Below are 15,388 nucleotides of genomic sequence, written 5' to 3' on the forward strand. Positions count from 1 at the left end.
TCAAAGCCACTAAATGCCCTGCACTGACCAACATCCTACCATGATACACCCCATATAGAACTCTCAGATCTGAACACCAAAACCTAATCACTGTCCACAAACCTAAGTGTCCTGCTGGAGAACGTCTATCATTTTCCTTAGCCAAAAAATGGAGTTCTCTCCCCCCTTCACTAAGGGCTTCAGAAAACGCTGATAACTTTAAATCTCAGCTCCATTCTTACTTCTCGTTTACTTGGAAATGCAACTGCATTCTCCCCACCTAGCCTACTTTTACTTCACTCCATCTTGAATTTCTAAATACCTTGGCTCACTCTGAATGTTTGCTAATCCAACGATACTGCTATCAATGTACATATTATAAGTAGTTTTTTTTCTCTTTTCTCTCTTCTCTTTGAAATGAACATATTATTGACATCCTCAAGATTTATATGATATGTAACCATTGTACAATATATGTCTCCAACTTGAAATGCATTTGTATTTTGTAACTGTTTTTACTATACTTTGCTGCATCTTTAACTATACTATGTATTGTGGAGCTTTTTTCCCTGGGCCTCCACTGAAAACGAGCTCCCCGGTCATCAAACCGGAAATAAATAAATAAATAGCCACTTCAGCAGTTTTTATGAGGGGACTTCCCATTGATGATTTTTGTGCTGCTACAACTTGATCATACCTTTGGGTTTCATTATAAATTGGATGTACAGTCCCAATCATGTTCCTACCATTCTCAGGAATGCCCTTACTTGATACCATCCAGGTAAAACAGCTTGGGAATGTATCTCATAAGTTGAATCGTTTGAAAATAGACAAAATCAGGCACGGAAGATATGTACTTACTATAACAGTAGGTCATGTTGTCTGATATTCATCCACTTCGATCTCCTTCCTTCTAGCCCCTTCTATTTTGTCATCTGTTGGCTTCTGGTGACTGAAATTATCTCACTTTTATCCTGTTTGTGAATAGTCCTATCAGACTGTGATCCAGTCCTAGATGTTTCTTGTCACGTTAGTAATTATCCTTGAAAGGGTCGTTACATCTCTAGATTTTTTAGCTGGTGGGCATACTTGGACTGAGGTACTAAGGTGGAGTGGGAGGGAGTTATGGGTTGGGGAGCAGTCATTACCCTGGATCCATGAAGCTTCAGAGTAGGTGCCAATGTCAGTCTGACAAACTACGTATGAATCCAGACAAAAGCAGACAACGTGGATCTTTTGTTATGGTAAGTACATAACTTTTGTTTTTCTCATTGTTCCTCGGGTCAAATATGTTATCCTGTGCTGGAGATTTGTTCCTTGTTACTGCAGCGCATACTAGATATTGTCAGTGGGCAGAATAGATGACTTCTAGCAGATGATTATTTGGGGTTCACACAAGGTTTTTTTTTTGTGGGATACACTGCTTTCACTGCATTGTGCTGCAGGTTTGTCAGTCTGCAGTCAGAACATTCAGCCCTGTACTATCCATTGTCACAGAGACTTTGCAGAAGATGAAACTCCTTGTGTTCATTTACTTTGTTGACCTCTCCCCCTGATGACCGTATTGACCTCTCCCCCTGATGACGATATTGACAGATTCCCTTTGGCATCTCCAGTATGGGCACTTGTATCTTTAGTCAGTGGGCATTTCAATAAACAGGAAGTTATCTTACCTGATTCTGTCTCAGATGTTTGCCTTCACTGGTACATTATTGAACAGATAGTGTCAGAGGTTCCTGCCCTCCAAGAGAAGCTCCCGAGGTCATGGCTTTGCTTTGCTTTCTTTTGGGTGCTGAGGAGAGTCCAGCCTGTCACTGCTCTACTTCTGGGTTTTATAGCCACTGTAATCTAGAAGGGAAAATCTCTACATAGATCATCTGGTATGGTAAGAACTATTTTTATATTGTGTAACTGTGTAATGATCCTCAAAGTATAGTTGACTATAGATCATACATTGTAATGCTAGAAATGTGAGCTGTGTACTTATGATTGTTCACTTTTAACAGGTTGTAGTGGTTTTCCTGACATTTTTGTGTGCTCGACTTTTGGATCTTCGCAAAGAGGCCAGAGCTGCCAGAGTTATTCAGGCTGCTTGGAGGAAATATTTGTTAAAAAAGGAACTGCGTCTTAAGATGGTATTGTCTTAGTTCTGTTTTACACAGTCTTGTTTAAAATGAAGTGATGTCTGTTGTGTAACAAATACTGGAATGTACTGATAAAGATGTTATAACATCTCGCAAAATGCTGTTGCAGCAAAATGGTAAATATTACAATTTGTTATAGTGAATATTTACGTCTCTTCAACATCTTTTTCTGTACAATGTCCCTATTAGGGACACCTCTCTGAATACTTTTTCTAAAGGGAGTGTGTTTTTTGAGGACTCCGTGTTTGGTTGTTCGTGTTTGGTTGTTTTTTTGTCTGTTTTGTTTGGATTTTGCAGTGTAACAATTTTGACTGTGCTCTTTGTTTACCTTTTTGCAGTATTGACAAAATCATTCCTGCTAGTTAGAGATCTGTGCAAGGTTTTCATGTCTGCTGCTCCTTTACAGATTCCCTAGCTTTTGGACCTGAGACTGATTACTCGATAAACAATGGAAAGGGGCAGAAAGTTAGTTGCAGAGGTTTGTGGTACCCTGCTGAAAAATCATTTAGAGTGACCAGTGTAGTTTACTACATATTGTCTGATATACAAGGCAACTCATCTGCCGTAGTGCTATGGAACAGTCTAAAAGGACATGATCTTTGTCACTACTCTTGTTAGAAGAGTGAATTCCATTCAGCATTCTAGCCATGAAATTTACAAAGCTTCCAATCTCCTCCTAGGAAAGCATTTTACGAAGCCTACTGCTCTGTGCCCCTGTCTGTAATTAAAATAACTTTTTATTCTAGACGCTGTGCATAGTGAAACAGTCCTATTCTCTGGAGTTTGCCTCGTATCTTGTCTGACTTCCATCCCACCCAATTTTGCCATTCATGAAGCCCCTTTCAAGGCAGATAGAGCAACATCTTTGTAATGGAAGTGACAGACATTTTGCAAGCTGATAGAAGTTAACGTTTTGTCTTTCCTCATTCTAGAGCAGAAAAGCCAGAAGCTAAGAGCAATGCTAAATTATGTCAAACATTTTTCCCTTTCCTTATAGGACATCCATCCTGCTTCTGAATCATTTACTGAGTTAGGTGCAGTCGGTACATCTTTGATATACTTACTTTCACGTAGCAGTAAGAAAACCTCCATGAAAATTCTGTTACTGGTAGTCTTCCACAATTATCAGTTGCAATCTTCCACTGGTTTTACATAAAGGTTCACAAATTTCAAGCTGAATCATACAAGCCTGAACATAAGATTTCAAATATAGGTTTGCCCAGGTATTCACAGTCTTAAACAGAGTATTTCTAACATTTTAGTGTAATTGAGCTTTGATGAATGCCTGTTAGCAGCAAGTCTGAGGCACAAAATTACCACTGATGACCACTGCACTGCTTTACTCTGAGATGGAGCAGCAGTGGCTAAGTTAACATCCTTTATTACTGAAAGATTTAATGACAAAATGCCCGCCTCAGCCTTAATTTTTGTTATTTATTGATAAATGGAGATAAGTTCCATTATCTCAGAGGGACTAAGAGTCACAAAAGTGTAAAACATCAATTTTATTCCTGGGCTATTATACTGGTTGTAAGTTTAAAAATGTTAGTAGCGACACATTTTGTTTTTCATATTTGTTAGAGCATTTTTTTTAAGAACTTGCTCTTAATATGCCAATCAAATGGCTGTTATCTTTAATCATACATGATAAACCCAAAGTGCCAGAAGCAGTATTGTTCAATTTGTTGTGAGCTTTCCAAAAATCTGTGACAGGAAACCATAGTTCACTGTAGTTCATAGATTTTTTCCATAAATGTGCAAGCGTTGAGCCGCAAGTGATCAAACACAACTGATCAGTCATGTGCCAATCAAAATTCTGATTTTGCAATACAGCGAGGAGAGGGTAAACTTCATGATCCCCAATGTACTGCAGTCTCTCACTGAAAAAAAAGTTGGTACATGCGATCAGATGTACTAAGTTTTTTCAGTACAAGTTGACTTGTCGATGGGGTGAATGTACCCCATATATATTTGTGTGTTTATGTATCTGCATGTGTGTGTTTGTGTGTGTGTATGTGTGTGTGTGTGTATATATATATATATATATATATATATATATATATATATATATATATATATATATATATACATATATATATTTTTGTGTGTGTGTTTGTATGTGTGTATATATATATATATATATATATATGTGTGTGTATATATATATATATATATATATATATATATATATATATATTTATACACGCACACAAGCATAAATGACTTTTTCAGGCAGTATTCTGTTTGTGTGTATGTATATATATATATATATATATATATATATATATATATATATATATATACATATATATGTACATATATATATATATATATATATATATATATATTAAGAACAAACTTTGTGACACAAAAGCATTCAAAAAGAATTAAAAGGAAAACACTAGCAACATACTTCTGATGAACTAAACATCAAATGTGCCTTAAAATGGTATAGAGATTGAAAGTATTGAAATGTGAGTTAACTTGATTTCATCAGAAGTATGTCATATAGTGTCTGAAAGTATAGAAATGCGATCTGACTGGGTCTTATAAAGATAATGGTTTTTTTTTTTTTGGCACACGACCCCACTTTGCACAAGATACCTTGGGCTTCTTTCCAAGTTTCTGTTCCAGGTATACTTGTTGCACATGACCCCGGTATGCACACGACACTACAAGATTCACATGGCACCCCTCCTGGTTAATTGATCTAGCTTATTAATGATAATGAAGATGCGCACAGAACCTTGCAGTAATGTATTTAAACAATGTTAAAATGGTTGCTTGTATTAATGAAGCATGTAATTCTGAAGAAGTCTTAATGTTAAAAAAGACGAAAGCTCTAAATAATACAAGAGTTGCTGATGTTTTCCTTTTAATTCTTTTTGAATGCTTTTGTGCCACGAAGTTCGTTCTTAGTGAAATTAATTTTCGTTTTTAGTGCGTTTTTTTACTAGCTCTCTCTCACTATATATATATATATATATATATATATATATATATATATATATATATATATAGTATGTATAAACATTTGCAGGTTGTGAGGATATCCTGTTTGATAGAAAATTATTTTTTTATTGGTGCAATACAAAAATGGTCTAATCTTGCCAACATGCAACCAAACTGTAAATGATAAAGCAATATCGGATGCTTTCAGGATAATAACAGTCCTTTAGATGGCAGTATTTGGCACAGGTGCAAATATCTGGCTTAATGCTACCAGTCTTTAAAAATGCTCTCTCCATTGAACCAGATGAAAACAATTTTTTTTCCACCAAGTCTCTTCCCAGAACATATAAGCCAAATGAACTGAGTAGTCTTTGGCTCAATGTCTTGTACTGTCAGGGTTTCCTGTGATGAAACAAGTAAACAAGCAATGATGCCCTCCGGGGTATGTGTGTTGTAAAAATAACACCTGTCCATGGGTATTGCACCCCTGGAAGAGTGTTATTTACACAATAGCACACAACCTGGAGATAATTATTGTACTTGAAGAATGGGCTAACTGCTAAATTGTGTTGTATTTGTTTTGTTTTTTTCCTGTATATATTTTTAATAATTGTGATGTAAAATAATTCCTCCACTTACTGTTTCAAACTTGCTGTAGTATATGGTATCAAATCATTGTGGGTTGAAGTCACTAAGCAATGAGTTGCATTTTGGTTTCAGACTTTATCGTAGCTCTAAACTAATAAGGGACGAATCTCAAAATCAGAGAGAAATCTAGAAGTAATCAAGGAAACTTAAAATATTAATACTGTTAATTTGGGACATTGCCATAAAAAGAGAATGTGGATCAGGAAATGTATATTGAAGTAGAAGCCTCTCTAACTCTGTTGTCTTTTTTTTATTGAGTGTAATTCGCATTTTTCCAAAAGTCACCAGTTTTAGGGGGATTAAGGAAGGCAGAGTTAAAATACGAGTCAAAATCAAGGGTGTCCCAACAGGTGAAAGGTATGGACTTGATATCCTTCAGAAAATCCAGAGTGCTAACAGAAATCCTGTTGTCATAGCAGCTTTCTCTTTTTATAAGAGCAGTATTAAAAATCTGTCTCTGTTTTAGGCTTTATTCAGACTTCTTGAACTAAGTGGTTGAGAGGTATAAATGCCTCAATTTTAAAGGAGTTGCATCCGCTGCTTCATATCTCTCGCTCTCTCCCACCCCCCCACCCCTCCCCCCCACACACACACACTCTCTCTCTCTCGTATGCTTTCATGCACGCAAGCACTCATACACATTTTTCAGTGTTTTATTATTGTTAATTATCAGTTTGTTTTAATGTTACACACAGTAAACATCAAATGTACTAGCTCTGTTTGATCTTTATTCTGCTACGTCTGACCAAATAAAGCTGTTTGTTATAGATTGTTCTAACTCTTCTGTAACCTTAGTCCATGAACATATAAATAAAAAAAAAATGCCAAGGCTAAAAAATGCTCTTCAGATGACCAGTGTTTAGACTGAAAAGGTAGCAATGAAGTCAAACTCAACAATTTTTTTTTTTTTTTTTTTTTTTTTATTACTAATTTCAAGTTTACCATCTTACAGTGCAGTCATGGTCATTGTGGACACCAGAACTACCCAGTAATGTTTCTGTCTAGGTTTGTACAAGAATCTATGAAAAAACGCTTTACTGCTAAAACTTAACACTATAGACTGGAGCACTGTATTCACTGAAGAAAACCCCATGCACTATTGTTCCTCTAATGTTTTAACACCACTCCAGACAGGTCATCATTTCAAAAAGTGAAAAGAATTCTTGTAGCAACCGGTTTCCCTTGGCTAAATCTTTTCTTTAAAGATCAATACAGACAGTAGAATAACACTCGGAGGGTAAAGAGGAGTGCTCAGTGAATATCCAGATTCAACAGTTGCCTTCAGCTTAGTACTGTGACTGTAGAATTACATCAATGCAGCCGAAGCAGCATTAGTAAGTTGTAACCAGGTATTGTGTCATAGTCAACCAAAGTTATTTTGGAAGCCATTTAAAAATCTTGCAACAGAATTACACCAAATCTAGTCTGAAACCAGTGAGAGAGAGAGAGTTCTACTGGAGGAGATCCTGGGTGTGGGGAGGGATCAGCTCTTCCTGCACAGCAAAAGGGACCTTAATGTTGAAAACCTTATTTTCAGACTTGGACTTGGTGTAACAGGAGGGAGTCACAGCCAGGGAATGCTGACTGAATTAGACCACATGTCTGCACCTCGGTGGTATCTTAGAAGCCTATGGCAGCAGCACTGCAACACACTCACTCGATTGAGATCTCTCTCCAGTAATAGAGAGAGACTTAAGCCACACTTGCCTTGGCTGTGATGTGGGAGTGAACTTTATTTATTTTAAGCTAAACAAGGCCTAGAATGGGACTCCGTTGGACAAAAATATAAATGTGAAGCAAATATAATAAACTCTTCTGCTGGCTTTGAGTATGTTCAGCAAAAAGCTATAGCCAAGCACACTGGGATGGTGACAGATTTACACCATTGTGATTTGGTGCATGAGCAAGCAAAGGGAAGTGCATCGTTACTAACTGTGCTGGGAAGAACACAATGATGTGTGAAGCAGCAGTTGAGCTAGGGCTGCACTTTCATACCATGTGTAGTCCCTCAACACAGAATGCACTTATCGGCAACCTAAGCAGGTTGTATAAACAGTTTCAAGTGGAAACTGGATCTGAATGGTTGTTTTTCAGGTGAGCTGTGAGATGGCTACTTAACTCCTCATAGACTTTGTCTCAAACAAAAATTGCCAGTTTTCAAGTCTTTTGTTCCTAGTTCCTCATCTAAAAGGCCTAAGCAGTAGACACCTTCAGCATAACATGACAGGGATGCCTGTTTGTATATCTCGAACACGGCAAACGTTGAGGGCAGTCAGTGTCATGATTCTACTGATAGGTCCTTACTTGTCTGCTATAGATGCACTTTCCACACTAAACTAGTTCAGCAAGGACAAGATGTTCATCGTGCATACAGCTGCAGTCATAACAGATGGGTTTTCCTGCAGTCAGGCGGGTCCTCGGTCGGCCGAATTCCAAAGTCTAGGTCCGGCGTTGGATGTCGTCACTTCTTCCCTGACGTCAGTGCGACAGGGGTATAAAAGAACCAGTCGACACCATTTTCTTCAGTCTTTCTTGCCACACGGTGCCTGAAGCAGAAGCAGTTCGCAAGTGCCGGTCGGCCAGCTCCTGAGATTACGAATATTTTTCAACCGAAGTCTTCTTGAAAGCTAAGTACCCGTTGAAACTTTTCTTGCCTCAGACCGATGTCAGACAAAGTTAATAATTGCATTTCATGTGGGAAGCAAATACCGCATAAGGATTTCCATTCCCTCTGCATTCCTTGCTTAGGCCCAAACCACTTCGTCTCGGCCTGTCGTTTTTGTGCTACATTCAACAGACGCACTATTAAGCGTTGGGCGGAGTTCGCCCAGCACTATTTTGGCAAAAAGTTTAATTACAAAAGATAAGGACCGACATACGAGGTCCGCGACTTCTACCGACACCACACTAAAGCCGACTACAGGTGCTCCGGTTCTCAGCGAGGCGCCTACGCAGCCCCTGATTACCGATGACACTTCATTAGCAGTGTCTTCTGTGCCCGAGGTCGCAGGCTCTTCGGCCCACACTCCGACTACAGATACCGAAGCCACTCTTGGCGGGGAAACTCAGAGTTTAGACAGGCCTGCCACCTCTCAAGGTGTCTTCAGGCCTTCTTCTTCTTTTTCCATTAAGGCTTTCACTAAATCTAAAGCAGCCATGCATACTAAAAGGCAAGCTCCACAGGGACCCTCTCAAGGCCCCATGCCTAAAAAGCAGATGCTCAAAATGGCTGAGGATTTGATTACTCTTATCAGGGGTTCTCAACCCCCCTCGGACAAAAGGCCCAGAGTGGAGGAAGAATACCCTTCCTCGGAACAGGCCTCCATTACTTCAGAAATCTTACTCCCCTTTTGAAGATTCTGATGCAGAGGAGTCCATTCCCTCTGTCTCCCCCCTGAGGACTTCTCTTTTGGGGAAACCTTGCATACCTTGAGGGAACACTTCCACTGGGAAGACCAAGATTACTCAGACTCCAAGAAAAGGCTCAGGGATTTCCTCTTGCTCCCTCAGCACAGGCCTCTGGCTATCCCTGTTAGACATACTAGATGTGTATTCAGAGGCCAGCCTTAACCCAGATTCCTTACCTCCAGCTCCAGTCAAGCCTGACCAGTATTACCGGGTTCCTGATTCACACCAATTTCTATACAAAAGCCATGCAGCTGACCCAGAATCTATTTCACAGGGTCCCAAGGGAATTAAGGCCCCCACTACCAAAAATCCATTACCTTCAGAGCGAGATTCCAGAGCTTTAGAAAGGTGGGGGGAAAAGGTATACACCTCGGCCACCTTAACCATGAGGGCATTAAACTGTCAGTTCTATATGTTAAAGTATCAACAGTTTTTATTATCTCAGTTGAAAAGCAAAATGTCACAACCTGAACAACCAGATTTGAAAGAGTTGCAGGATTTGTTGCATAGTGCAGAGCAAGTGGGTAAACATACCTTGCAATGTGGTTTTGATGCTTTAGAGGCCTCATGTAGAGCTGCTGTTACAGGATCAGTCATACGTAGACACGCTTGGCTCAAAGAGCAAACCTTACCAGATCATGTCAAAGCTAAATTACTAGATGCACCTCTTCAAAAAGATGTATTGTTTGGTGTTAAAGCTGAGGAGGTATTAAAGAAAATGGAGGAAAAGGCAAAATCAATGCAAACAGTGAAAGATTTCCTACAGGTACAACCTCCACGTTTCAGTAGAAATTGGCCTTCAAAAAATTGGTCCTTTCCAGCCACGGACAGACCTCAAAGAGGTAGATACAGGAGCCCGAGGGGTAGAGGGCAATCTCAAGGATCATTTAGAGGCAGACAATGGCAAGCACCTACACCAAGAGGTGGTGAGGATAGGTCACAGCCATTCAGAAAGCAGAACCAATGACTTTCCCCTTTGCATGCCAAGCAAGGCTCAATTGGCAGCACCTTTAGGCGGAAAACTGGCGTTATTTTCGAAAAATTGGCATATTGTCACAAAAGACAAATGGATCCTGGACATTATAGACAGAGGCTACAGATTCCACTTTCACACCCTTCCAAAAATGAGAGGCATGCCAAACCTGCCACACAATCAAAGGGCAGAGGCACAAAAACAAATTTCAGATCTCATGGACATGAAAGCTATTCAAGAGGTACCTGCACAAGAACAGGGTCAAGGTTTTTATTCCAGACTATTCCTGGTACCAAGGAAGGGCAAAGATTGGAGACCTATTTTGGACCTATCCATCCTAAACGCATATTTACTCGTACCAAAATTCAAGATGCTCACATTACAGCAGCTTCTTCCCATGCTGGGCAAGGAGTCTTGGCTGGTAACATTGGACCTCAAGGAGGCATACCTGCATGTCCCAATCAGACAAGATTGCAGAAGATACCTCTGATTTCTTACAGGCTCAACCCATTATCAATTCTCTGCATTGCCCTTTGGCTTATCTACTGCGCCCAGAGTGTTCACGAAATGCCTGGCATCAGTAATTGCCTTCTGCAGACTTCAAGGGATACAAATATACCCATATTTGGACGACTGCCTGATCCAAGCGGACAGCAAACACATGCTTCTGAAACACCTGGCGTTTGTAATAATGTTGAATTCTCTGGGATACACAGTCAACAAAAAGAAATCAAAACTAATACCCTCTCAAACAATAATTTTCCTGGGTGCCAGCTTGAATACAAACACCCAGATGGCCTACCTCACGCCAGAGAAACAAGGGCAACTAACTCAATACTTCAGAAAACTGGCAACCTTCACCAGGCTGACTGCAAGGAAAATCCTGCAGGCTCTGGGATTCATGGCATCTTGCATCCTGCTAATCCCATGTGCAAAGCTGCATATGAGGAAACTTCAATGGTACCTAAAAAACTTATGGTCTCAATACAGCCACAGTTTGGAAACAATTATACCACTGATTCCATGTCTTCAAAAGGAATTTCTGTGGTGGGCTCAAGCATGCCAAAGAAACATAGGTCTCCCATTCTGCAAGCCTCAAGCAACTCAAGTCATCACAACAGATGCCTCGGACTATGCCTGGGGGGCGCACATGACAGATCGGTGCATTCATGGCAAATGGTCCCAAAAAGAAAAGCACCTACACATCAGTCAAAAGGAAATGCTAGCAGTAATAAATGCTATTATAGCTTTCAAAGACCTACTGCATCCAGGCCAACTATTGATGAGGACAGACAACACCACAGTGATGTGGTACATAAACAGGGAGGAACCCATTCATATCCCCTATGCAGGCTAGCCATGTCTCTTTGGAACATGGCTCTGGAATTACAAATCCAACTTCAAGCACAGTTCCTGCCAGGCAAGGAAAACACGCTGGCAGACAACCTAAGCAGAAATATGACAGATCCACACGAATGGAAGTTGCATCCTCAAGTTTTTACAAAAATAGTTCAAGCATGGGGAAGGCCAGACATAGATCTCCTTGCCACCCACAGAAATTACCAATAGACAAAATTCTGCTCAAGGACCTTTCATCCACAGGCCTGGAAAGTGGACGCACTCTCTTTCAGTTGGACAACAATGACAGTTTATGCCTTTCCACCTCTTCCTCTGCTGCCCAAGGTTCTATTAAAAGCCAGAGCAGACAGACCAAAGATGATTCTCATTGCTCCAGACTGGCCAAGACAGCACTGGTACCCACTCCTGAGGAGCCTGACGCATTCCCCACCATGGATCCTGCCTCTAATGCCTCTTCTACTGACTCAGCACAACTTCAAAACTCTTCAGTCAGCTGAAAACACTCAATCTAGCCGCATGGAGGATTCCTTAAATTCACAACAGACCCTACTCTCCAAGGAGGTGCAGGATGTCATTTTGGAGGCCAGAAGGCCTTCTACTAGAAAAGCCTACTCCACAAAATGGAAACTATTTTGTGCCTGGAATCAGAAAAAGGGTCAGAATCCTGGAATGCTGAGTCTACCTCAAATATTACAGTACCTAGCTGAGATGCTAAGCAGTAGACTTTCATTCTCCTCCATCAAATTCCATGCCTCAGCCATTTCTGCAGAATACAACACTGATCCTCCTTTATTCTCTCACCCTCTCTTAAGACAGTTCCTCAGAGGGGCTAAGAATATAAAACCCCCAAGGAAGCAACCAGTACCTGTTTTGGACCTCAATTTCATCCTGTAAAAATTGACCCTGCCTCCCTTTGAGCCTGCTGCTTCAACAGAACTGCAATATTTGTCATGGAAAACAGCCTTCCTTCTGGCTATCACCTCAGCATGCAGGGTTTCGGAACTACAAGCCCTCATGGCTGTGCAGCCTTTCATCATTTTAGATCAGGACAGAGTTTCCTTACGAACCAACCCTTCATTTATGCCAAAGGTAATATCCAGGGTAGCCTTGAATCAGGCTATCCACCTACCAACCTTTTACCCTAATCCACAAAACAAAGGGGAGAGACTACTACATTCCTTGGACATTCACAGACAGCTTCGTTATTATTTGGACAGAACAAAGCCTTTCAGAAAATCAGAGCAACTCTTTGTGTCCTATGCTACAGGTGCTCAAAGGAAGCCTATTTCCAAACAGGCAATCTCAAGATGGATATCCCACTGCATATGCTTTTGTTACTCTTTTCATGGTAAGACTGTACCTACAGGCATCAGATCTCACTCCACAAGGGCCACAGAAACCTCTACAGCTTTCCTCAGGGGGGTTCCTACCAAAGATATTTTGGAAGCAGCCACTTGGAGTTCTGTACATACTTTCTCCAAGCACTATCACCTACCATTATACTCCAAATCTAGAGCGGGCTTTGCCACTGCAGTCTTGCAAGGCATCCTGGCTCCTTCTAGTTCCTCTTAGTGCCTACCACCCCTTTTTTAGCTTTGGGATTCAACCCATCTGTTATGACTGCAGCTGTATGCACGATGAACATAGTACAGTTTTGTACCTACCATAAATGTAGATGTTCGAGTGCTAATACAGCTGCAGTCCACGTTTCCCTCCCTCCTTCCCCTCTTGGGACAGGCCTAATGGCTAACACCTCCTCATACAACCTGATTGGGGTATTCTTTTATGGTGTATTTGCTTGCAACTACTGTTTTTTGAATATATTGCATTGCATTATTACATAAATTTATGTTTTGCCTCCCTTCTGGGGGCACCTGACATCTGGGGCAAGAAAAACTGAAGAAAATGGCGTCGACTGGTACCCCTGTCGCACTGACGTCAGGGAAGAAGCAACGACATCCGACGCCGGACCTAGACTTTGGAATTTGGCCGGCCGAGGACCCGCCTGACGGCAGGAAAACCCATCTGTTATGACTGCAGCTATATTAGCACTCGAACATCTACATTTATGGTAGGTACAAAACTGTAATTTCTACCTCAGCACAGCATGCCGTTAACTGAGGAGGGAGGAACCCTGGTGCACCCAAACCCTAACGACTTTAAAATGTACAGTATGTGTCCTCTCAGTCTGATCGCATTCAAGTAGAGACATCAGTGAAGATGTTCAAAAACTTAAAAGAAGCCAACAGATCTAGCCATAGAAGGTCATGTCTGGTAAGATAGAAGAGGTACTGCATACGATGCACTGTGAAAAGCTTCAGTCTGAAACAGTGCCTAGAACCTGAAATCCTATAGTACTTGGAGGAACTTTTTGCAAAGGGTCTTTATACATCTGTGTTAAGATACACTTGTCCACCATTGTGGTGTGCTTACTTAAATTTTTTTTTACATTACTTCTACTTAAAAAATGTTTGCCTACAAAAGAATGTTTGCATGGATTTAGTACACTTAAGAGGACAGTTTATGGTGGCTGAGAAGCAAACATAACTTGACAAGGTTATGCCTTTGATATTTGATTGCCCTTTCTGCACTTTGTGAGGGGGTCATGCCATTATTATTGTCCTGACTAGATGTTCTTTGTGTTTCACTGTTGCAGTCATTACATTTGGGTAATCTGCTGGCAGGTTGCCCTCAGTCAGCCTGAATATCAAAGTCTTGGGTCCTGCGTCGCTTGCTGTCTCCTATTCCATGACGTCAGGTCGTCAGGGGTATAAAACATGCAGCAGACGCCATTTTCTTCAGTCTTTCTTGCCGCGCAGTGCCCGAAGCAGAAGCAGTTCACAAGTGCCGGTCGGCTGACTCCTGAAATTTTTGCATTCGAGTTTCAGAACCAAAGTCTTCTATTAAAGCTAAGTACCCCATTGGGGAAACTTTTTCTTGCTCCTTACCGATGTCAGTAAAAGTTAATTGCATTACTTGTGGGAAGAAAATACCTCATAAGGATTTGCATTTTTACTGTATTCCTTGCCTAGGCCCAGATCATAACGTGCCTTGCTGTTGGTTTTGTGCTAGATTTAACCAATGCACTATTAAGCGTCGGTATATCTTTGCTTCAAAATATTTTGGAAACAGATTTAATTACCCTGACATGTCGTCAGATAGCAATCCAACTACCGGAGTTCATAAAAACCACAAAGAAAAGGACAGACACAGACCGTCTAGGTCCAAAACCGACGAGAAGCTTCTCCTAAGCCAGTCGCCAGTTCGCCGGTACTCGGTGAGGAGCTGTCACAGGCCTCTACCGAGACCCATGCAGAGTCCGGTATGCCGCGAGATTCTCAGAGTATTGTACCTGCAGATGTCTCTCCCCTCAGGTGGGTCCGGAGCCGCTGAGCAGGCACCAGCTTCTGAGGGTGTTTTCAGGCCTCAACATTTTTATATAAAACCGACGCCAACTTCAAAAACAACTTCTAATGCTAAAAAACCAACACATGAGCCACGTGCTCAGGCCCCTATGCATAAAAAACAGATTATCAAAATGGCTGATGACTTAATAACCTTGATCAGGGGTTCCCAAACCCCCCCCCCCCCCAAATAAGAGGCCTAGGCAAGACACTGATTATTAATCTTCAGATCAAGTTTCTATTTTTTCTGATTCCTCTTCTGATCAGGAATTTTCTATATCACCCTATGAGGATTCAGATGCAGAAGAATCCATCCCATCTGCATCTCCTCCTGAGGATTATTCTTTTGGAGAATCCTTGCGTACTTTACATCTCCTCCTGAGGATTATTCTTTTGGAGAAACCTTGCATACTTTAAGGGAACATTTTCACTGGGAGAGTCAGGACTTCTCTGAATCTAAAAAGAGGCTTAGGGATTTCCTCCTCCTTCCTCAACATAGGCCTTTAGCTATACCTCCTGTA

The 15,388-nt window shown here is 40.9% G+C and overlaps 1 protein-coding gene across 1 annotated transcript in view; it reads left to right on the top strand.

Moving 5' to 3' along the window:
* Nucleotides 1-15,388, top strand: part of ASPM (assembly factor for spindle microtubules) — a 2,279,206-nt gene that overhangs the window by 1,041,615 nt on the left and 1,222,203 nt on the right. Inside the window, exon 17 of the mRNA XM_044080257.1 lies at nt 1,986-2,114. Coding sequence (XP_043936192.1) covers nt 1,986-2,114 — 129 coding nt within the window. The remainder of the gene's footprint in view (nt 1-1,985; nt 2,115-15,388) is intronic.

This window comes from Protopterus annectens, chromosome 8.part0 (assembly GCF_019279795.1).
Source record: "Protopterus annectens isolate FY-2018-M chromosome 8.part0, PAN1.0, whole genome shotgun sequence".
NCBI classification, from domain to species: Eukaryota; Metazoa; Chordata; order Ceratodontiformes; family Protopteridae; genus Protopterus; species Protopterus annectens.